The sequence below is a fragment of the Typopeltis vanoorti genome, chromosome 1 (genome assembly GCF_054136105.1).
Source record: "Typopeltis vanoorti isolate ZY-2024b chromosome 1, IOZ_Tvanoo_1.0, whole genome shotgun sequence".
Taxonomy (NCBI): domain Eukaryota; kingdom Metazoa; phylum Arthropoda; class Arachnida; order Uropygi; family Thelyphonidae; genus Typopeltis; species Typopeltis vanoorti.
In genome coordinates, this window is record NC_143549.1 from 26,011,181 (window position 1) to 26,037,309 (window position 26,129).

At 37.7% G+C, this 26,129-nt stretch overlaps 1 protein-coding gene across 3 annotated transcripts in view; it reads right to left on the reverse strand.

Annotated features, from left to right (window-relative positions):
* LOC150109850 (protein lev-9-like) overlaps positions 1-26,129 on the reverse strand; it is a 189,483-nt gene that overhangs the window by 122,623 nt on the left and 40,731 nt on the right. For all 3 annotated transcript variants that reach the window (XM_090396976.1, XM_090396970.1, XM_090396986.1), the window contains exon 2: positions 25,971-26,066. In XM_090396976.1, the coding sequence (XP_090253102.1) occupies positions 25,971-26,052 (82 nt within the window). In that variant the 5' untranslated portion in view covers positions 26,053-26,066. The remainder of the gene's footprint in view (positions 1-25,970; positions 26,067-26,129) is intronic.

Below are 26,129 nucleotides of genomic sequence, written 5' to 3' on the forward strand. Positions count from 1 at the left end.
TGTTTTACATAAGCTGTGACATGCCATTCTAATTTTAGTAGGCTAAAACATATGAATGACTAAATTACTGGCTAGTTGGCCGAGTAATTTAGTTGCCCCACCTAATGAAAGCCTAAATTGACTTAACAAAGTTTCATGTCTGGCTTCTAGAGTAGGATTTCAAGATTATGTAAAAAATAAAAAAAAAAATTATAAATTAATAAAAATTGAAAAAAAAAAATCCCAGTCCACCCACAGTATTAATGCACTATAACTTTATAACCATTCTTGCATTTTTCTCTGGTCTGTCTTCTCTCATTCTAATATCTCTTTTCTCACATAGCTTGTTTATGTTTTTTGTGCAACTGCTTCTTGTTCTTCTCACAATTCTTATTTAATTCATTTATCCTTATCAGATCATATTCATCTAATAATCTGAGAGATGTTATTACAATCTTCACATACATCTTAAATAACACAAGTGCTATTAATCTCTAATCAGGTGCATAAGAGCCAAAGCTGTATAACTGAGAGGAAACCTCCACATAGCCTTTAAAGGAATGTGGAGAATCGACCAGGGCTTTTAACCTAATGTCCAATCCTCACCTTCTCGTGGTGCACCCTGTTGGGTATCTACCTGTATACTGAACAAACAAGGATGGGCTGGCAATTTGGGATTTAGCCAACCAAATTGTATTCCTATTGGCTTAAACCAATATACAAATGATGGTACACATGACAAAATTTCATGCTGGCTGGGGTGACACCCGGTTAAACAAGGCTCCCCCCCGTTGTTTTTGCCAGGGAACCAGGGCGAAAAGTGAAAAATCAGCTACTGGAACAAATCTGAAAGCACACCGCAACTCAACATCACCAGAGTTAAAGATCGGTACTATCAACGTAAGAAGCCTGAATGGCAAAGAAATGGAGCTAGCGGAGGAATTAGATAAGTACCAGATCGACATAGTAGGGGTGACTGAAACAAAAGAAGACAAAAACTGGTGAGATCTTTCCGAGCAATAAATACAAATTCAGGCAATGACAATCAAGGAAAAGAAGAAGCAGCCATAGTATTCAACATTAAATACAAGGCTAATCTTCTTGAATGGCAGGCAGTCTCAAGTAGAGTAAAGTGAGTAAATATCAGAATGGGGAACTGGACAATGAGACTTATTTGTGCCTATGGTCCCACAGAAGGTTCTACTAAGGTAGAAGTGGAGGAATTTTTTGATGCTTTAGAAAAAGCAACTGACACAAGGAAAAAGGAAAAGTTGTCCTTATTGGGGATCTAAACAGAGTAGGAAATGATTGTCAGACATACAAAAATATTTTGGGAAAATTTGGAGAAAAGACCAAAGCTTTTTTTGTTTGTGCCTATGGTCCACAGAAGGTTCTGCTAAGGTAGAAGTGGAGGAATTTTTTGATGCTTTAGAAAAAGCAACTGACACAAGGAAAAAGGAAAAGTTGTCCTTATTGGGGATCTAAACAGAGTAGGAAATGATTGTCAGACATACAAAAATATTTTGGGAAAATTTGGAGAAAAGACCAAAGCTACTAATAATGGCAAATACTTGTTGGATTTCTGTCCAGGACATGAACTGGTTATTACTAACACAATGTTCCAACATAAAAATGTGCTGAAATTCACATGAAGAAAAGATGCAAGAAATAAGAAAAGTTTCATTGATTATGCTATTATTGATAGTGATGATGTTTTCTGACTAGTGAAGGACACTATAGTGTAAAGAGGATTTGAAATTGGAAGTGATCACCATTTAGTCTTGAGCTGGATAAAATTCAATTTCATACTGAAAAGAAGAACATTTAAGAAAGTTTTAAAGTGAATAAAAGCTGTGCAGCTCTCAGATATAAACTGTAGACTAAAATATACAAATATTATTCAAGAGAAAATGAAATAGTTTGAGAACAGGAGCCAAACTCTGGAAATTCAGTGGCAAATCCTGAAGAAAATATTGATTGATTCAGCCAGAGAGCCATGTGGTAAGGTTGTATGCAAGGAAAGAAAAATCAGAACTCCATGGTGGACACAGGAAGTTAAGGAGGCAGTGAAGGAAAAGAAGAAAGCATAGCTAAAGTATACTAGCAAACAGCTTGTGTTCTTAGAGAATACAACTAAACACTGTGTAAAACTAGCTAAACAAAAGTCATGGGAAGACTTTGCTAAGAACATAGAAAATAATTATGAAGAAGGTGGCAAAATATTCTGGAGGCTATTGGAAAAGCTCAGAAATGGAGGAAAGAGTGTATTAAAAAGAATAAGAGATTATAAAGGTGACATGAAAACTGGTGAAAAAGATATCCATAATGTGTGGAGTAATTACTTTGAAAAATTGCTAAATGAAATAAGCAATATTGACAGCGCAGTAGTAAAAAACATTCAAGACGTGCAAACTTGAAGTAGAAAACGCCATCAAAAGCCTGAAATGTGGAAAGGCAATGGGAGTAGATGATATTCAACCAGAAATGCTCAAGTATGGAAGTATAAAAGTCTTACAGTGGCTGCACTGCATAGTTCAGGAGGCTTGGACAGATGGACGAATTCCCAATGATCGGAGTAGAGCTCTCATAGTACCCAATATTAAAAAGGGAAATAAAACAGAATGTGAGAATTATAGAGGTATTTCCCTGCTGAGTGTTCCTGGTAAGATTTATTGAAATATACTTGAGAAATGGTTGAGAAGAACTGTGGAAGAAAAGCTTGAGGAAGAACAAGCCGGATTCAGGCCAAATAAAGGCTGTCAGGATCAGCTCTTCACTTTACGACAAATAGTTGAGAAATCATGGGAATATAACAAAGATTTGTATTTAAGTTTTGTCAATTTGGAAAAGGCATATGACAAGGTGCCAAGAGATAAGCTATTGAATACAGTTATGCAGTTATGTGGTGTCAATGGGTCATTATATCAAGCAATACTTAGTATTTATTTGAGTTGTAAGTCAGCAGTTAGAATTGAAGTACAGGAAGATGGTTTAATGTTAAATCTGGTGTGAGACAAGGATGTACATTATCTCCTCTGTTATTCATTATCTATATGGATCACATTATGAAGGAAAGTGGTATTAAACATGATATTAGAATTGGAGATGTTAATGTCAGCTCTTTGCTTTATGCGGATGAAGTTATACTTCTAAATAAATCTGCTAAAAGTCTGCAAGATTCTCTGACTAAATTGAATAACTGTTGTAATAGATATGGTATGAAGGTCAGCAATAAAAAGACAAAGACAATGAAAATAGGCAGAATCATTGAAAATGTCAACTGTGTTGTGAATGGAGAACCTGTGGAACATGTAAAACATTTCAGCTACTTAAGCACGATTTTTAGTGAAGATGGTAAATTAAATATAGAAATAGACAAAAGAATCAGCAAAGCTGGTATGTGGGAAGTCAATTAAATAAATTCATATGGAATAAGAGAGAAATTAGTCGGAACACTAAATTAGCTGTATACAAGACGGTGTTCAAACCAGTTTTAACTTATGGATCTGAAAGCTGGGTCAGAAGTAAAACACTTGACCAAAGAGTAGAGACCACAGATATGAGAGTCCTGAGAAAGATTAGAGGCGTGAACAGATAGCATCAATATCATATTAAAAACGAGGATATTGGTAAAGAACTTTACATTGTCAGCATCCAGGAATGTGTTAGGAGACCTAATCTCAGGTGATATGGTCACTTAAACAGAATGGGCGAGGAAAGATTAGCAAAACAAGTGTTCTCTGCCAAGTTGGCAGGAAAACGACCCAGAGGAAGACCAAGATATAGGTGGATTGATACAGTACAAAGTGCCTTAGACGACAGAAATATAAGATCTGATAATGTTGGAGTCTTGACAAGTAACAGACTGATTTGCAGGAAAATTGTAGATAAGAAGTTAGTAATGATGTAAATTTTTTTTCATGTAGTACTATCATATCCTGTACACAGCTTGAGAATACGTGGCAGGAATTTGATGATGATGAGCAGGAATATTTGAGAAAACTCTGATTAGAAGTTTCATCTGTCTTAAGGACGCCGAATCTAACTATTTTTTCTACTAAAAAGAAACAGAATTGAGTTAGGAAGAATTAATGTGTGTTACATAAGTGATGAGAAAGGATCCTATGAAAATGAAGAATAAAGTCATATCTTCGGAAAAGGGCCTTAACAGACAGAGAAACTGGCTATGAACATTCTGTCGTAAAAACAAAGTGTTTAGTCTAGTTTTAAGTGTAAGTTTATTTTAAAAGGCCTTGGATCCAATTAATTCTGTAGTTAGTTATAGTTTTGTAAAAGTTGTTTGAAGTGTATTTATACATATATATTTTTTTGTTGTTTTATTAAACGTGTTTATTTCGATTTTGAGTCAGTGATTATTTGGATTCTGAAAGAAATAGTAAAAAAAGAAGTCAATGCACCAATCGGAGTGGACCCCTGTACAATAAATAAATAAATAAATAAATATATAGGTACACTCGGAAATAAAAAATAATTGTTGAACAAAGATCTCTATGACATAAAGATCATCTCTATAAGACAGGATAATATTAAATAATTAAAAATCCTATATTTAAACAATGGTGCAGCCAGTAGGATTATTATTATGATAATATCCTAAATATAAAAATCTCTAATTATTAATAAGCACATGTTCAAAAATCCTCTTCCAGTGAGGATCATACTATTCAACAGATACTGTCTGTTAAAGTTGAGCATAAGTTATTGAGCAAGGGGAGAAACAATTACAAATAAGGTTAAGGTCACTCAGAGTGAACTCAAATTTGGCAAATATACGGAACATATTTGCCATCCCACTGAGAGATAAATAATTACAGCTGTTAATCTCATCACAGTGAAATGAGGTTTGGGCTGGAAAAAAAAAAAAAAAAATTCACACTCAGGTGCATCTCCAAATCTGTCCTTACAAATGACAAAAGGGCAAGGATCTTCACTGTTTCTCATCTTCCTTTTCCGTCTTTTGCCTTGAGGTGTCGAGGGTTTATTAGTCATCGGACCTCAAACTATTCACAGGATAAGGTGGTCAAGCCCTATGCCCCGGTGTATCCTATGTCCATAGCAGTGGCGAATTCTCCATGCTTGCTATGCAAGCTCATTAACTGAGAAAGAAGTAATATTATTTGTTAATAAATGCATGCATTTATAAGCATTCCATTTAGGGCTTATATTTTTGTAGACAGAAGACGTTTTAAGCTTGCGTGGCAATAATTGAGCTTTGTGTTGTGTATCGAAAGCAGATGCTAGTCAAGCTACCTTGGTTTGCTCAGTTGTGGGAGCATCCATGTCCTCGCTTCAGCACCGTGATTTCATGCGAGTGCATAGCCATTTCCACTCCCTCCACATCATCTCACCCTGTTGCTTAAACATGGGCCATACACAGTCAAAGTAGCTCTAGCCAGTGAGCTTCAGCCAGCCTTTACAAGCGTGCGTGTTGCTTGGGAAAATTAAATTACAATCGACTTTTTATGACGATGTTATCGACCAGTTCATAAAGAAGAACTGCAGGGTAAAATTTGTATTCAAGTAGCTAAATTGAAAAAGATAGAATATCATTTGTAAAATAAATGTTGTATTTATATGATTAAATGTACATAAATTTCTAAATACAGGTACACCTCGTATAACGGCGTACTTATACAACACAGTTTCGATATAACGCGGTCTAAAATTGTAGTAACCCTTGTTGAACGCAGCACTTATACAACATGGTTGCAATAAAAACACTGTCTACAAATTGTAGTAACCCTTTATCTTTTCATATTTCTCGTAGAAATTCTTGTGGAAAGGCTTAGACGTTGGTTATGCATTTTTACTAAATAGCTTAAGAAATTACAACGTATACTAGGATATACATTAAAATAAATTTTAATACACTTCAATATTTCGGCAACATCACATTGCCATTTTCACAGGAACTTAAAAACAAGACACGTGCATGCAAGCACAATGAACAGTAAATGAGGACGAAGAAGGAAGCTATTCTTTCTCCTAAAAGTCCTGATGGTGCTCTGCAGGCAATGTTGGTATTTTTGGCTGATTGGGCTGAAGGTCTTCTGATGTAGGTTTCCCAAATTTGGGGCAGTCTCTCATGCAACCAAATTTATTGAGGTTTGGATTGTTTCTTAGGGCTGAGGCTGATTCCATGAAAAGCCTTTCGTATTTGAATTTACTATGGTGTATTATCGTGGCTTTTTTCCACTGTATTCTATGGCGGGTATCCAGCACATGGTCTGCAAGACCAGAGTGGCTGTATTGGTGAAACCGGATGTAGTCCTTGTGTTCTGAAATTCTGATATTAGTTGTCTTGCTTGTTTGGCCAAAGTAGGACAGCTTGCAGCTGCAAGGGACCTGGTATACACCAGGTAGGTCGGGGGGGGGTTGGTCTTTAGTAGAGCAGATAAGGGATGCCAATTTTTTTATATGGTCTGTAACAAGAAGTTAAGTCATGTTTTTTTTAGGATTTTTGTAATTTTTTCAGAGGTGCCTCAGATATAGGGTATGGTGATGGATTTATAGTAATCCTTGTTGTGAGGGGGGGGGGGGGTTGTGGTTTACTGATTTCAATATTTTTTGGAATTTTTTTTTTTTTGGGGGAGGGAACCATTGGCTGAGAAAGTGGTTTAGTTCTGTGGTTAGGGTATCGTCATTTGAACAGATAAGTTTAGCCCTGTTGTGTAGTGTCTTAATGACTCCATATTGTTGAGGGGGGAAGGGGGATTGTTGGTGAATGTATCTGCCTGTATGGGTGGGTTTTCTACAGACTGAGAAAACCAGGGTTTCATCAGACTGGCAGGTGGCTAGTGTGTCTAAGAAAGGAAGGCAGTTATTTTTTTCCTCTTCCAGAGTGAATTTGATTCTGGGGTGTTGGTTGTTTAAGTGTGTTAGGAAGGAGAGGAGTGCATCGGAGCCATATGGCCAAATAGTGAACACATCAACATAGCAAAGCCATATGGTTGGTTTTTGTGGGGCAGAGTTTAAGGCTTTCTCTTAAAAAGTCTCCATATAAAAGTTGGATAAGGGTGGGGAGAGTGGAGAACCCATGGCTGTCCCCTCTATTTGTTTATAGAATTTTCCTTGCCAAACAAAATAGCCTGAGTTCATTGTGAACTGAAATAGGGCTGTGATATCGGGAGGAAATTTAGCTTGGATTAGATTAGCTCTAAGGAATCTTTGAGTGGGACATTTGTGAATAAGGAGGAGACATCAAAACTGACCATTACATCAGTGTGTTTGAGTGTAAGGTTTTCTATGCTGGCTTTGATGTGGGCTGAGTTTTTTTATGTGTGAAGGTGTGTTGCCAGTATAGCGTGAGAGTTTTGGTCAAATGTTTAGCTAGTTTGTATGTGGGGGAATCAATGCCATCCACTATGGGGCGTAATGGCACATTTTCCTTATGTATTTTTGGGAGTCCATAAATACAGGGAGGTATGGAGTTAAATGACAGTAGTGACTTCTGCAGGCCAAGAAGTGACCTTCTTAAGGAGCCTGTGGAGTTTTCTTTACATAATGTTCTCATGTTTTTCACCGCGCAACTTAAAAATCAAATTTTATCTTTGTTAAATTTGTGTCTGCCTGTATCCCACATGTAATTATAAGTAGCGAATTTATATTAGGGGAAATACCCTTTAGCACGCATGCACCCAAATTGTTTTGAAGTAGATGGGGAGAAAATGGAAGCAGTTAACAATTTTGTGTTCCTAGGATCCTGAATTGATAAAGATGGTTATTGTACCGAAGAAGTTAGAAGAAGATCATTACTCAGAAAAAAAGCAACGATAAATTTAAGCAAGATCTTTAAAGATATTAGCATCACAACAAATATCAGAATCATGAAAGCAATGGTATTCCCTGTGGTGCTGTATGGATGTGAAAGTTGGACCCTGAGAACGAGTGAAAGAAGGAAGATAAATGCATTTGAATTATGGGTTTGGAGACGCTTACTAATACCATGGACTGCAAAGCAAACCAATAAATCAGTAATAGACAGAATAAAGCCAGATTGCTCCCTTGAAGCTATGATCATCAAGCAAAAACTGTCATACTTCGGACATATTATGTGAGCAAATGACAGTCTGGAGAAGATGATGATGCTTGCTAAAGTTGCTGGAAGCAGGAGAAGAGGAAGACCAAGAATTAGATTGGTGGATGGAGTTAAAGAAGCAATTGGAGTGTGCTTGGAGGTTCTGAAAGACATGGTCAAGGACAGATGGGGATGGAGAGCGTATGTTCGTGGAGTCGCCAGGAGTCAGAAACAACTCAACAGATCATAACACACACCTCAATTGTTTACTGTATAAAACATTTATTGTTGAAAATTGTCCTCGTTTCTGCCAGGAAAGCACAAGCTGAGCACTTTATTTTCTGGTGAGTTACAAACAATATGTAATGCTTGCTTTTTTGTGTAAAAAAATATTTTTATAGTAATGGCCACAAACTGCAACGAAAGGGAAAAAACCAACATTGAAAACAAAATTAATTTCTCTCGAAGAAAAATATTCAAAATCTTGGATCGGTTGAAAAATGGAGAAAAATCAGGAGTTTTTGCAGGGACTTTGAATTTAAATGAATCAACAATTCGAACAATCAAACAAAATGAACACAAAATTCGAGAAAGTGTTTATTGCTGGGTCAACGATAAGTGCAAAGCACATTGCTTGTGTACGCAATATTCTAATGGAAAAATCTCTGATGATTTCGATACAAGATTGCACCTCAAAAGAAAATTCTATAGATGGAAATCTTATTAAACAAAAAAACAATGTTTATAAACATTTATAGTGCAGACCAGGTGTTCAATGCGGATGAATCCGGGTTATATTGGAAAAAAGTGCAAAAATGCACCTATATTTTCAAAAATGAAAGATCAGCTCCTGGATTCAAAGTTTCCAAAGATAAAATTACTTTGTTTTGTAGTAATGCATCAGGTGATTACATGACAAAACCAGTGTTTATTAACCAATCCTCAAATCTTCATGCTACGAAAGATTAAAATATGCACTATTTTATTTTGCCTAAAACAGTTATGCATTATGTGCAATTTGTAATTTTTATACTATGTATGTTTCATAGTTTATATGTTTTCTTAACTTACATGAATTACCTGAATTAAATAAAAATATATTTTTTGTTAGATATATCATTGTATTATCACATATATCCTTAGACACCACTCCATTAATGGGCCTGCTATCCGTTTGGGAGGTGTTTAGGGGCAGCGCAAAGAAATGGTTCTGCAAAAGGACGGAAATGGCAACAACAACGGCACCAGACTATGGCTTTAGGCAACTGGAACATCTCTCTGACAGGGAAGGAGTTGGAACTGGTCGAGGAAGCCAAGCGCAACCGGCTAGACTTAGTCAGGCTTTCTTCGACCAAGAGGAGAGGCTCTGGAACTGTCAACCTGGATAAGGGGTGTGAGCTCTGGTGTGAGCCCGACAATGTCTGCTCTGGCGGGTGTGGGGATACTCACAAGCCCCCAGCTGTCAGACTGTTGCTGAGTGAATCCCATTGGGGGGATGGGTATGTGTGTTAAGGCTTCAGATGAAAAACCATGATTTGGCTGTGGTGCAAGCCAATGCACCTAATCTGCAGTCAAAATACTCTGCCTTCCTAGAGGAAGTGGATGATGCTTTTGACAGGGTGGCAGACATGGAATCAGTCCTGCTAATGGGTGACTTCAATGCACATATTGGAACAGATGACCAGACATGGAGGGGGGGGGAACGGTGCCCCTGACCTTAACACAAATGGGTTGAAATTATTGGACTTCTGCTGTACTAACAGCTTGTCCATAATGAATACCTTCTTCCAGCACCGAGAAGTCCATGAGTATACCTGGTACAGGGATACACTAGAACAAAATCTCTGATTGATTTCTTTAGTCTCAGCAGACCTATTTCCTCAGTGTTGGACATTCGTGTGAGAAGAGGGGCAGAACTGTCAACTGACCACCACCTTGTTGTGTGCACTCTACAGCTTCAGAAGCCAGATGCTACCATCAACGCTGGTAGGCCTAAGCAGCTATACCATGTGAAATGGGAGACATTGGAAAATAAGGCTGTGAGGAAGAATTTTGCAGATGACATTTCCTCCAGGTTCAAAGAAATTCCCAAGCATACTGCAGATGCTGAGGAGTGGAAGCTGTTCAGAACAGCTATCACTGCCTCTGCACTCTCATGCTGTGGCAGAAAGCGGCTCGGTGTGGCAACGGGCAGTGAGAAAAAGACACCTTGGTGGAACCAAGAAGTCCAAAAAACTGTCTGGGCAAAAAAGGAGTCCTACCTAACATGGCTTAGGGTCAGGTCACCTGAGATGCGTTTGCGGTATGCTGAGGCATGAAAAGCTACTGCCGAGGCAGTAAAGCAGTAGGCATGGGAATCCTTTGGAGAAAGATTAGACTCATCCTATGCAAATACAAACAAAGTATTCTGGCAGACCATCTGCTGCCTTCGAGGGAGGAAATCGTGCACAGCAAGGGCAATTAAGGCCTCTGATGGTGCACTTTTAACAACCGAGAAGGATATCCTCCACAGATGGAGGGAATACTTTGAGAGCCTTCTTAACCCGGGTGGCCCAGCAGTTGTGGACATCCAAGAGGTGCAGATCGGGGCAATGACTAGTCTCACAGCAGAAGAGGTCCATTTAGCAATAAAATTGCTAAAATCGGGCAAGGCTGCTGGCAATGATGAAATTCGGCCTGAAATGCTAAAAGCCTTAAATCGAGACGGCGTTCTCTGGCTGACTCAAGTGTGTCAGGCTGCGTGGATATCTGGGCGAGCACCAAAGAATGGCAGACAGGCATAATAATAATACCAGTCTTCAAGAAGGGAGACTCGAAGGATTGCAGTAACTATCGCAGCATCTCTCCGCTCAGCCTGCCTGGGAAAATGTATGCTAAGTGCTTGGAAAGACGGTGCAGGAGCATAGTTGAGTCAAAGTTCCAGGAAGAACAATGTGGCTTTCGTCCTGATAGAAGCACAACTGACCAAATCTTCACTTTAAGGCAAGTCTTTGAGAAATTTGGGAATATGCCAAGAATGTCTACACAGGCATATGACCCGGTTCCTCAGGATAAGCTTTGGCAAGTAGTACAGGAGTATGGCGTGGATAGCCAACTATTAGCTGCCATCAAGTCCCTGTAGGAATGCTCAGAGTTTTGTGTCAGGGTAAACAGCACGAAGTCTGAACCTTTCACAGTCTCCGTTGGCCTCCGCCAAGGGTGTGTTCTGTCACCCCTCCTTTTCATAATATTTATGGACTGGATTGATAGGCACAGCCGAGGCAGTGAGTGTGTCAGAATTGGAAGATGTAGCATTGCACGTCTGCTTTTTGCAGATGACCTAGTTCTGCTTAGCTCTTCCACAGATGTCCTCCAGCAGACCCTGGATAGGTTTGTAGCTGTTTTTGCAAATGCCGGAATGAACATCAGTGTGGCCAACACTGAAACATTCGTGGTCTCAAGACAACAATCCCAGTGCACTCTACATGTTAGTGGAGTCCCAATGAGGCAGGTGGAGAAGTTTAAATACCTTGGATCCATATTCACGAATGATGGAAAATGGGACGTAGAGCTGGATACTCGAATTGGTTTAGCAAGTAGTACAGGTCAATATTGTGGGAGCTTGGCCGTTCGGTAGTATTGAAGCGGGAGTTAAGCCAGAAGGCAAAGCTCGCTGTCTTCAATACAGTCTATGTCCCTATCTTCACCTATGGTCATGAGAGTTGGATAATGAACGAAAGAATGTGGAGACGAATCCAAGCGGCTGAAATGAAGTTCCTTCGAGCGGTTGCGGGGCAGACAAGACTCAACAGCGTCAGAAGCTATGCAATTCGGGAACCCTCAATACTCAACCGCTTCTTCTCCGTGTTGAGAGATCACAGTTACGTTGGTATGGACACCTGGTCAGAATGCCACAAGAGAGGCTCCCTCAGCAGGTCCTCTTTGCCAAGCCAGAGGGTGGGAGGCCACGGACTCGCTGGATAGATTATATCCAAAACCTTGGGTGGACACGTTTGGGAATCCCACCAGAACACCTGAGCTTGGTGGCAGAGTATTGTGACCATTGGAAGTTCCTCTTGCAGCTGTTGCCCCCACAACCCAATTAGGAAAGGTGGGCCTTGAAGATGTATGTATGTATATATCATTGTTGTTTATATAATTAAAAAAAAAAAATGATTTTGGAACATAACCCTACTTTTTCTATGTGATCTGAGACTCGCACGAAGTGATTTATATAACGCAGCATTTCTGCGGAACCTAACATCCGCGTTATACGAGAGTTACTTGTATCTGCCGGTTTGCCTGCTTTGCAGAATGAAACACCTCAGGATAAACTGGGGGAAAAAACCTACTGTCCACACCCAAGACCAGCTAACTTGGCCATGGCTGAGGAAGATCCTTCAGCTCCTCACTGACAGTAATCGAACCTAGGACACTCCTTCCCCAGGCATATGGTTGCGAAGCGCACAGCCACTAGGCAAACCGTGCAGACTTCACTGTTTTAATTATGGCAACTGTGCACAGGAACAGATCTGGTTCTGTAAAATGACCTTGATATTATCAAGAGACCAGAAATCATAATTCTGCTATCACTCCTGAATTAATTCTTGAAATTGTCTCTAAACAAGAGTCCTCTAGTCAGAAAACTATTAATAGCACAGCATAAGTCTTTAGACCACTCTATAAAACAAATGGATAACTCTTCAGATTACATAAGTATTTTTCTTGTGGAAGAGGTGGGCATTGTACATGCATACTTCCTGAAATCAAACTGCAAACATAGAACAGAGGTAAATCCTAAACTCTTGCAAATTGGATAAATCTGAAAAGCCAAAAGAACAAGTAAATTCTTATAGCAGAATTTACTTGTTCTTTTGGCTTTTCAGATTTATCCAATTTGCAAGAGTTTAGGATTTACCTCTGTTCTATGTTTGCAGTTTGATTTCAGGAAGTATGCATGTACAATGCCCACCTCTTCCACAAGAAAAATACTTATGTAATCTGAAGAGTTATCCATTTGTTTTATAGAGTGGTCTAAAGACTTATGCTGTGCTATTAATAGTTTTCTGACTAGAGGACTCTTGTTTAGAGAGACAATTTCAAGAATTAATTCAGGAGTGATACTGTAATGGCTGGCATCAAAGGGATCCAAAAAGAAGCAAGATGAGATTGTATGCTATTATCGTGAAATAGCAAGAAGTCAGCATGCATATTCTCTCTCCGTATAAGACTTTACAATAAATCCTATGATGGTAAATTGCATTTTCCCCTTCAGATATATGTTCTGCTTTGTCCTCATCTTTATTCATTCTATGATCTTTCATATACTCAAGAAGAGACTGCAGTATTCTCCCCACAGAGCAGGCTTCATTTTTATGATCCTTACTTGTCACAATGGACAGAGGTGACTGTTGTAGCCCTCCACAACATGCAGCTTCAGCATTCCTATATTTCTAACATTTAAAGCATCATGAATTATAAGATTTGAGATATGCAGCCTTAAAGAGCAATTGACACATCCTGCTGTTAAACACACACATTATGTCTATCAAAGATATTTTTAATCGGAAAAAAAATCTTATTTGAGATTGCATCCAATAGCTGCTACATACTGGTCTAGTCTGCCTAAAACACAAAAACATATGCATCATGTTGGAGGTTTAATGGAATATTTACAGCACTAGGAAAAAATTAAAACCCAATTTTAATGCTTCCAATATTTAATCTCAGTAACTGAGACATCCTCAGGAATTACAAATAACTTGTAGCACACACACAATACTAAATGAAACACCTGGGTGACTAAGGCGGTACACCCTCTGTGGACATTTGTAGGTGGCCAAGGATGTAAAGTAGGACCTCTAACAATTATTGTTTCTCAAATTTTGGGAAGGTTTATGGAGTCATATTTAGTTAAATTCAGTTGATTTCTGAATGAAGCTGTAGATTCTAAAAACAGTTTTTCCTTTTTGAATTTACTATTGTGGAGTATGGTTTTCTTCGAGAAGATCCTGTAGGCTGTATTGAATACATGGTCTGCAATCAGATTGACCATAGTCGTGATGGCAGATGCATTATTTGTGTTCTTCTAAATGGATGGTCACTGATCTACCTGTCAGTCTGAAGTAAGTCAGCTTGCAAGAACAGGGTGCTTTACATATCCTATGCAAGAATAGAAAAATAAGAAAACCCCATGCCACACAAGACGTTAAAGAAGCAATTCTGGAAAAGAAGAAAGCATAACAAAAGTTCCTAGCAAAGTCAGCAGATGCCCTAAAAAAATTACAGGATAAAAAGGAAGAGAGCTAAGCTATGTGTAAAGGTGGCTAAACAAAAGTCATGAGAAAACTTTGGTAAGAACATAGAAAATAAATATCAGGGAGGTGGCAAAATGTTCTGGAGGCTACTGAAAAAGTAAAAAGGAATCAAAAATGATAAGTGTCATGAAAACTGAAGAAAAAGACTTCCTGGATGTCTGGGGTAATTACTCTGAAAGACTTAAACAAAACAAGCAGTGACAGAAAACCATACTAAAACATTTTCAAGAGGAATAAAAAGAGGAGTATAAATCAATGCTTGAAGTAGATATTTGGCCAAAAATGCTTAAGTGTGAAGACAAAAGTTTTGCAGTAGCTACACTGCATAATTCAAAGGGCCTGGTCAGAAGGTCAAATTCCAGATGACTGGAATAGAACTCCAATAGTTCTCATCTATAAAAAAAAAAAAAGGAAATAAAACCGAATGCGAGATTTACAAATTTTCTACTAAATGTTCCAGGTAAGATTTATGCAAGCATGCCTGAATAGAGGTTGAGAAATATTGTGGAAGAGAAACTTGAAGAACAAGATGAGTTCAGACCAAATGAAGGCTATCGAGATCAGCTTTTCACTTTACAACAAATAGTTGAGAAATCATAGGAACATGACAAGGAACCGTACTTAAGTTTTGTAGATCTAGAAAAGGCATATGACAAGGTACCCAGAGAACAACTTCTCAAACACTTCAATTGTATGGGATGAATGGAACATTATACAGAACAATACACAGCCTATATTTATGTTGTAAGTCAGCAGTTAAAATTGAAGGAAATACCAGAAGATCGTTTGATATAAAACATCAGGGATAAGATAAGGATGTACATTATCCTCAACTTGTATTCATCATCTATATGGATCACATTATGAAAGAAAGTGACATTAGGCTTGGTATTAGAAGAGATATCAAACTTAGCTCTTTGATATACTCCAAACACATCTAGTTCAAGTCTCCAGTATTCTCTAACTAAATTGAATAACAGCTGTAACAAATTTGGCATAAAAATCAGCAATGAAAAGACCAAAACTATGAAAATAGGCAGGAGCATAGAATACATCAGCTGCATTCTGAATGGAAATCCTATAAAACAAGAAAAATATTTCAGCTATTTAGGCACAGTTTTTAGTGAAGATGGCAAATTCAATCTGAAAACTAGCAGAATAAGCAAAGCTGGTATGGTGAGTAGCCAGGGTGAATAAATTTATATGGAATAAGCAAGAAATTAGCCAAAACATCCTAGCAGTATACAAGACATTGTTCAAACCAGTTTTAAGTTATGGATCTGAGAGTTGGATTAGAAATGAAGCACTTGTTCAAAGACTAGAGACCACAGATATAAGGGTTCTGACAAAAAGCAAGGGAGTGAACAGATGGCATCAATGGCAGAATCATATTAAAATCATATTGAAATTATTAGAAAGGAAGTTGATGTTATGAGCATTTAAGAATGTGTAACACAGCTAATCTAAAGTGGTATGGCCATCTTAGATTAGCTCTGCTCTAGGTATCTCTTGCTAAGAGGGTAAGAAAGAGACCTGGAGGAATACCAAGGTCTAGGTGGTTTGATTCATTCAGAAGTGACTTAAAGCATGAAATGTTGGATATGAAAATATTGAAATGCTTACAAGTAATAGACTGATTTCAAGGAAAACTTGTGAATAGGAAGTTAATAATAATATAAACTTAATCATGTAGTGCTGTCATAGCACCTTGAAGGTACAAATCAGGAAATTGATGACTGTGATGACAATGGAACCTGTGGATTACCATTATCATAGAATCACACGTGTACTATAGTAAAAAATTATTTATTATAAACATATTTCATCCAACATATCTTAAGACATCAGTGTTGACAGTGAACAACAATAAGGAATTTAAATAAAGGAAACAGAATGCAGGTGTTATATTGGAGTCCCCCTCTCCTCTCTCATATATATATATATATATATATATATATATATATATATATATATATATGTGTGTGTGTGCGTGTGTGTCATGCATACATTGGTTAAACTATCATCATCATCAAATTCCTGCCATGTACCCTCAAGGGGTGTACAGGATATGATAGTACTACATGAAAAAAATTACATCATTATTAATTTCCTATCTACAATTTTCCTCCAAATCAGTCTGTTACTTGTCAACACTCCGATATTATCAGCTCTTATATTTCTATCGTCTAAAGCACTTTGTACCGTATCAATCCACCTATATCTTGGTCTTCCTCTGGGTCGTTTTCCTGCCAACCTGGCAGAGAACACTTGTTTTGCTAATCTTTCCTCGCCCATTCTGTTTAAGTGACCATACCACCTGAGTTTAGCTCTGCTAACGCATTCCTGGATGCCGACAATGTCAAGTTCTTTCCTAATATCCTCGTTTTTAATATGATACTGCCATTGATGCCACCTGTTCATGCCTATAATCTTTCTCAGGACTCTCATATCTGAAGTCTCTAGTCTTTGGTCAAGTGTTTTACTTCTGACCCAGCTCTCAGATCCATAAGTTAAAACTGGTTTGAACACTGTCTTGTATACAGCTAATTTAGTGTTGCGACTAAATTCTCTCATTCCATATGAATTTATTCAATTGACTTCCCACCATACCAGCTTTGCTGATTCTGTTGTCTATTTCTATATTTAATTTACCATCTTCAGTAAAAATCGTGCCTAAATAGCTGAAATGTTTTACTTGTTCCACAGGTTCTCCATTCACAACACAGTTGACATTTTCAATGATTCTGCCTATTTTCATTGTCTTTGTCTTTTTATTGCTGACCTTCATACCATATCTATTACAACAGCTATTCAATTTAGTTAGAGAATCTTGCAGACTTGTAGCGGATTTATTTAGAAGTATAACATCATCCACATAGAGCAAAGAGCTGACATTAACATCTCCAATTACGATATCATGTTTAATACCACTTTCCTTCATAATGCGATCCATATAGATAATGAATAACAGAGGGGATAATGTACATCCTTGTCTCACACCAGATTTAACATTAAACCATCTTCCTGTACTTCCTTCAATTCTAACTGCTGACTTACAACTCAAATAAAGACTAAGTATTGCTTGATATAATGTCCCATTGACACCATATAACTGCAGCGTATTGAATAGCTTCTCTCTTGGCACCTTGTCATATGCCTTTTCCAGATCGACAAAACTTAAATACAGATCTTTGTTATATTCCCATGCTTTCTCGACTATTTGTCGTAAAGTGAAGATCTGATCCTGACAGCCTCTATTTGGCCTGAATCCAGCTTGTTCTTCACCAAGCTTTTCTTCCACAATTCTTCTCAACCGTTTCTCAAGTATACTTGCATAGATCTTGCCAGGAACACTCAGTAGGGAAATACCTCTGTAATTCTCACATGCAGTTTTATTTCCCTTTTTATATATGGGTACTATGAGAGCTCTACTCCAATCATCGGGAATTCGTCCCTCTGTCCAGGCTTTCTGAACTATGCAGTGAAGCCACTGTAAGACTCTTATACCACCATACTTCAGCATTTCTGGTCGAATATCATCTACTCCTGCTGCCTTTCCACATTTCAAGCTTTTGATGGCTTTTTCTACTTCAAGTATGGATATGTATTCCTGACTGCATGCCTGGTCAGTGTTTTTTACCACTGTGCTGTCATCACTGCTTGTTTCATTTAGCAGTTTTTCAAAGTAATTACTCCATACTTCAAGGATATCGTTTTCTCCCGTTTTCATGTCACCTTTATCATCTCTAATTCCTTATATAGCACTCTTTCCTCCATTCTTAAGCTTCTTCAACAACCTCCAGAATATTTTGCCACCTACTTGATATTTATTTTCTATATTCTTGCCAAAGTCCTCCAATGACTTTTGTTTAGCTAGTTTTACACAGTGTTTAGCATTCTTGCATTCGTCTCTATATTCTCTAAGAGCACAAGCTGACTTAATTGACAGGAACTTTTGGTATGCTTTCTTCTTTTCCTTCACTGCCTCTTTAACCTCCTGTGTCCACCAGGGAGTACTGATTTTTTTTATCCTTACAAACAACCTCACCACATGCCTCTCTGGCAGAATCAATCAATGTTTTCTTCAGAGTTTGCCAATGAATCTCGAAGGTTTGATTCCTGTTCTCAAACTCTTTCATTTTTCCTTCAATAATCTTTGTGTATTTTAGTCTACAGCTCACATCTGAGAGCTGCTCAACTTTTATTGGCTTTAAAACTTTCTTACATGTTATTCTTTTCAATATGAAATTCAATTTTATCCTGCTCAAGACTAAATAGTGATCACTTCCAATTTCAAATCCTCTGTACACTCTGGTGTCCTGCACCAGGGAGAAAACATCACTATCAACAATAACATAGTCAATGAGACTTTTCTTATTCCTTGCCTCTTCTCTCCACGTGAATTTGTGCACATTTTTATGTTGGAACATGGTGTTAGTAATAATCAGTCCATGTCCTGAGCAGAAATCCAACAGATATTTGCCATTATTATTAGCTTTGCTCTTTTCTCCAAATTTTCCCAAAACATTTTTGTATGTCTCACAATCATTTCCTACTCTGCTATTTAGATCCCCAACAAGGACCAACTTTTCATTTTTCATTGTGTCAGTTGCTTTTTCTAAAGCATCAAAAAATTCCTCCACTTCTACCTTAGCAGAACCTTCTGTGGGACCATAGGCACAAATAAGTCTCATTGTCCAGTTCCCCATTCTCATATTTGCCCACATTACTCTACTTGAGACTGACTGCTATTCAAGAAGATTAGCCTCATATTTTGTATTTAATACTATCGCTACACCTTCTTTTCCTTGATTGTCATTGCCTGAATATAACATTTTGTATTTATTGCTCGGAAAGATCTCACCAGTTTTGGTCTTTTTTGTTTCAGTCACCCCTATTATGTCGATCTGGTACTTATCTAATTCCTCAGCTAGCTCCATTTCTTTGCCATTCAGGCTTCTTACGTTGATAGTACCGATCTTTAACTCTGGTGATGTTGAGTTGGGGTTTGTTTTCAGATTTGTTCCAGTAGCTGACTTTTCGCTGTTCGCCCTGGTTCCCTGGTGAAAACAACGGGGGCCTTGTTTAACCGGGCGACGCCCCAGCCGGCATGAAATTTTGTCATGTTGTACCATCACTCTATATTTTGGTTTAACCAATAAGAATACAATTCGGTGGGCTAAATCCCAAATTGCCAGCCCATCCTCGTCCGTTCAGTATTCAAGTAGATACCCAACAGGGTGCACCACGAGAAGGTGAGGATTGGACATTAGGTCAGAAGCCCTGGTCGGTTCTCCGCATTCCTTTAAAGGCTATGTGGAGGTCTCCTCTCAGTTATAACGCTTTGACCCTTAAGCACCCCTGGTTAAACTATTGAACTGAAAATTAAACTGGATAATTGAGTTTAAAAAAAAAAATCAGTTTCATGATTTTTCAATACTACATGAATTAAGTTTACAGTATTATTAACCTCCTATTCCCAATTTTCCTTCAAATCAGTCTATTACTTGTAAAAACTCCAATATTGTCATATTCAACATTTCGTGATTTGCTTCTAAGGCACTTCTGACAATCAATATCAATCCACTTGGATCATGAGTTTCCTCTGGGTTAACTCATGAGTTAACCTGGCAGAGAACAAGTGTTCTCTGCCAGGTTAGTAGGAAAAAAGACCTGGCAGAGAACACTTGTTTTGCTAATCTTTCCTCTCTCGTTCTTTTTTAAATGACCATTCCCCCCCTCCTTAAAATTAGCTATATTCCCACATTTTTAAATGATTCAATACAGTTAAGAATGAAAATTTCGCACACTTTAGGAATGGCAATTCAGTTGTTACGATTGAGGTGAGATCAGCATTTTCCTTTAATAAAATGTTCATGTTTATACATGAATATGTAAATTTAGCGTTTTCTCATTGGATCTTGAGGAAAAACTCCCACAGGATCCAATAGGAAAAGTAACAGAGAAATATCCTTTCTTTTAGGCTTGCACGGTGATCCGAATGCATTTTTGGAAATTATGGAGACAACTACCGTGTTTGAATAAAAACTTTAGTTTACTATTACTAAAATTTTACAATTCGACGTTTCGACCTTTGTGTCAAGGTCATCTTCTGGAGCGTACAAATATACACAAGAAACAAGCTATACTACAATCATACTGGTTCGTTAAAGACACTGACTAACCGCTACCACAATTGTTGGCCTGACCTCCGGTGGGAGAAAAAAAAAAAAAAAAAAAAAAAAATATATATATATATATATATATATATATATATATACAGGGTGTTCGGGATAAATTTGACATATTTATAATTAATTATATTTTTCCGTAAGTTACATGTATTAACACACACTTCTCTTCATTTAAAAGTTTGGACCTTTCTTCATTCATATACAAGATGTCAGAAAGGATGGATAGCTGGAACCCACCTGAATCATGGAAGAGAATAACTTGTATCATGATGATTCGTGCCCGCCATCAAAATAAGGATATTACGACTGCTGCCCAATGCTCCCTGAATACAGTAAAAACAATCAGGCATGAACTAGAGACTTGCAATGGTGACTACGAGGATGTAGCAAGAAGAAAGATCCCTAGCAGACGATCTGATTGCGTTCGTACAGCAGAATTCCTCGCAAATCTGCAGGAACAGGTGTTGAAGAACCCTGGCATTGGAATTCGGGCTTTGTTCGTGGAGTTGCTAACTGTAGTCAAGCCCTGGATAACAAGGGTAGCCAATGGTAGGCCGTATGTATGGCAGCAGGATTCGGCCCCTTGCCACACCTCTGGGAAAAGTCAAAAATGGTTGTCTGAAAATTTCTACGACTTCACCAGTCCAAATGTTTGGCCTCCAAACTCCCCAGACCTTAACCCCATGGATTATTTTGTATGGGGCGCAGTTGAAAAAGACACCAATCGCACTTCCAGTAATACAAAAGCCCAGTTAATGGATAAAATTAAAACAGTTTTTGCGGCCCTTCCCAGGGAGACTGTAGCATCAGCTTGTTCGAGGTTCCGAAGCAGAATTGAAGCTGTGATCGATGCTAATGGTGGTTATTTTGAGTAAATCTTATTGATAGTATTGTAATTAACTGTGCCTGTAATGTTTTTTTGTCAATTCATTAAATTTAATAGATACAAAGAAGATTTTCTTTTTCCTTACGAAACTGTCAAATTTATCCCGAACACCCTGTATATATTACTGACAATTCGGCCAAGCATACCCTGGAAAAGAACAATGAAAAACTGAAGAAAAAATTCCACAGGTTGAAACAACGGCAAAATATGGCGGCCAATCAGAGGACTTCCTCCCCGAGAAACAACAATGAACAACAAACAAGGGAGACAAGAAGCGACCAACCACTGACAAGCAAGAACCATGCGATTAACTTATCAAGCCACACCCTGAACAATGGCGAACTCACGCTGCTGAATAAAGGACTGAACTACGCAATAGCGCCTAAAAAGGTAAACAAATTAGATTTTATCTACCACATTGAAAGAGGCATCAGATCCCTACCTAACAACATAGCAGACAAAATACGACTAGAAACCAGTAATGTCCTAAATACCAAGAAAACCATACAGAACAACCTGACTAAAACAGAATTAGGAGCAATTAAATCGTTAAAAGCCAAACAAAACATAATAATAACGAAAGCTGATAAAGGCAGTGCCACTGTTGTCCTTGACAGGTCAACATACATACTGCAAATGAACCAACTAGTAGCCGATAACAACACATATAAAATGGTAAATTATAACCCAACAAAGAGGATAAAGGACAAAACAGAAAAACTACTAAAGTCCGTCACTTCTTGGCCACCAGACACAGTTAAAAAACTCAAACCCCACTACGCCCGCCCCCCCCCAGAATATATGGGGTTCCGAAAATACACAAACAAAATGTGCCCCTTCGACCAATAGTGGAAGGAATAGACAGTCCCAATTACCACCTAGCCAAGAAATTAGCGGCAACACTCAAGGAGTTGGTAGGTCATTCCCCCTCCTACGTAAAAAACACACAACACTTTATAAACATAATCAAAAACATAACACTCGACAAAGACGACTTATTAGTCAGTTTTGACGTTTCTGCCCTTTTCACTAATGTCCCCATCAATGACACAATTCTCCTATTACAGCACAAATTTCCGCCCGACATTACGGCCCTCTTTGCCCACGTACTAAAGTCTGGTTACTTCGTGTGGCAAAACAAATTCTACCTACAAAAGGAAGGTACAGCCATGGGCTCACCATTATCCCTCCCAATTGTGAACTTCTACATGGAAACCTTTGAGCAAAGGGCTCCGCCACACTTCGACCGACAATCTAGCTCAGATACGTTGACGACGTGTTCGCGATCTGGCCGCACGGTCGACAAACGCTAAACACATTCCTCAGCCACCTAAACAAACAACACGAACACATACAATTTATCATCGAATTCGAAAACCAAAATTCGCTCCCGTTCCTAGACACACTAGTTACACGTCTTCCTTCAGGCAATCTATCCTTCACGGTCTACCGAAAACCAACACACACACGGGCCAATACATACATGCGAATTCATATCACCACCCAGCACAAAAATATGGAGTCATAAACACCCTTAAAAACAGAGCCACAACTATTTGCTCTAACCAGCAAGCCCTGAAACAAGAACTAAAAATCATTAGTGACACATTCATAAACAATGGCTATAACAAAAATACTGTCAATAAAATACTCTATAAAACCACAACAAAAACGAATCTAGATTACAGTAAAACCATAGCCATCCCATACATTAAAGGGTTATCAGAAAAAATCAACAGAATCCTACAACATTATAACCCCTCAATGCCACCTTTAAACCACCCACTAAACTTAAAACCATATTCAGCTCCTCTAAGGATCCTCTCCTCCCATTAGCACATCCTGGAGTCTATTGCATCCGCTGTACCTGTAACTTGCCGTACATTGGAGAAACAGGACAGACAATCCCTATACGCAAGAAAGAACACATCAGACATATTAAATATAACCATTATGGTGACGCAGGCCTCTCAGACCATGCACTCAACACCTTACACCAAATCAACTGGAAAAGCACCTGCTCCTTACACCGCACAAAAACATGGTACGAAAGAAAATTTAAAGAATCCCGCGAAATCCTGATAAACCACCCAAATATCAACAATAAAGATGGTATGAAAATTCCGAGGATCTGGATGGCACACATTCAGCCAACCTAATTTGAAAGATTCAACATAAGTCAGGACTCTAGCCAATCTGCTATTATTAGAAACCATTCCACTCCAACTGGCTGGAATGATGTTAATACATGTATATAGTAGACAACACAAATAATAGGACTCTAGCGTTGATGTATAATATTTTTTTTTTTTTTTTTCACCAGAGGTCAGGCCAACAATTGTGGTAGCGGTTAGTCAGTGTCTTTAACGAACCAGTATGATTGTAGTATAGCTTGTTTCTTGTGTATATTTGTACGCTCCAGAAGATGACCTAGAGATAAAGGTCGAAACGTCGAATTGTAAAATTTTAGTAATAGTAAACTAAAGTTTTTATTCAAACACGGTAGTTGTCTCCATAATTTCCAAAAATGCATAACAGAGAAATACTGTGTTGCACTAGGCCAGATTTGTGAATTTTCAGTGATGATGATTGATGAGCGATTAAGTTTATAGTTCTCAATTTTTTCCCACTTGTTTAGAGATGCCTTTAATATATGATATAGGAGTTGTGTAAACTTTTTCTTGTCTGGGTTGCTGTATAGGAGAGTTTAGTTTTTTTCTGTGTTATTCTTGGATTATGTCCATTTAATAGGGCTATTTGCTTGATAATTTTCAATTCTTGTTTGAGATCCTTAGAAGGAACATATCTTATACACTCAAAAACACCAGTGATTTAATGTCATTTATAGGTAGATGGTTGGCTAATGTATTGTTAATATAGAGACCTGTAAAAGTTCGTTTTTGATAGACCAATGTGGAAACAGATCCTACTTGTTTCCAGTGGATATGTACATATAGAAAAGAGATTCCTTTTGATGATTCTTTTTCTAGCGCAAACTTAATAAGGATGTAGGTTGCTAGTTTTTTGTGGAAATGAGTGGAGTTCTGGTTCTGTGTGATGACTGCAAACTGCAAATTGACAATCACATTTGGTTATTTTACTTGGAAGAATAAAGTATACAAAAATAAAAATAAAAAAAAAACGGGAGGAAATGGCAATGAGTTTGTCACTATCACCTAACGTAGTCAACTTTTATTTTGAACACTTGGAAGAAAGAATCTTCTCTCTTGATGCAAAACTATCAAAACAACAACCCAGACAAGAAGTTCCACAAGACTCCCATATAACATACATTAAAGGCATCTTTGAATGATTGGAAAAAATTATGAAAATATATAATCTCATCACTACCAACAAATCCATCAACCAAATTCCTAATCTACTACCTTCTCCAAAGGACAAACTCTCACTATCAACTGATGCTATCTGGTGTATAAAAAAGAACCATGTTCATGCAACTTGTCTTATTACAGACAAACAGATCTGGCCCAAACTTCAAAAATCTGGCCTAACACAACACTGGATTGAATACTCCCACAGGATCCAATGGGAAAACACCAAACTATTGCCGGCCTGGTTGGCCAAGTGGTTATCGTATTGGCTGGAAAGGCTGCGGGTTCGAATCCTGCCGTGAGCATGGATGTTTACAATTGTCTGCGAAAGTACTAGTGGTGGTAGTCGGCAGTAGATGGCATCAATGTTAGATTATAAAGATTGGTGGAGTAGTGAGACAAAGAGCTGTAGAGTAGATGCTGCCCTCCCTTGATGAGTCTTTGGACTCCCTGCAGGTGTGATGTAATAATAATAACAACACAGATTCATGTATAAACCATGAAGATTTATCCAAGGAAAGCATCGAAGCTCTACTTCATCACCTTAATCTCAATTGTAATGAATGCTTCACCATTCCTAAAGTGTGGGAAATTGTCATTGGTAACTGTATTAAATAACTATTCTGAAAGTTCTTTTTTTCCTCAAATTTATCTAATTTTATTTTATTTTTAGCCCAATAGTTCATAACCAATGTGCACATGACAAACTAATGGACTGAAAATAAAATTAAATTAGATAATTTTGAGTAAAAAACTTTAAATTTAAAGAAAAAAAAAAGAGTAATACATGCATTCTACTGCTTCTTTTATTTAAATTCCTTTTGTTGTTCTCTGTCCACACTGATGTGTTACAATATGTAAGTTGAAATATCTGTATAATAAATCAATTTTTTACTGTAGTATAGATATGATTCTATAATAAAAAGATCTCCAAGGATTGATATAGAGAAAAACTTTTAGCACTTGGGAAGAGGGACAAAATAAAGTCATCTCAGGACTAGATATTTTGCTTGGAGAGTGGGAAAAAGTCTTTCTGGGTCTCTCACAAGGAATTTGACAAATTCCAATATCTTTCGCAAAATTCTCCTAAAAACGAAGCACATTATATTGTTAATTTTATTATATAAAAGGAAAGAAAGGGAGAAAATATATAATTTCACCTATTTCTTTTCAAATTATTAAAATGAAAAAACATTTAATTTAGAAACCTGCAAAAAGTTTACATAATGAAAGCTCATTACTTACCAGAACTATACACAACAACCAGCAGCAAAAGAAATGCCAAAGAACCAAACCACAATGAGTCAACTTTCTGTATTTTCATCATTGCTTACTTTTCACCTGAAGTATAAATGTATCATATTTTAACCTCGTTTTACACATATCCATTTAGTCCAATTAAAT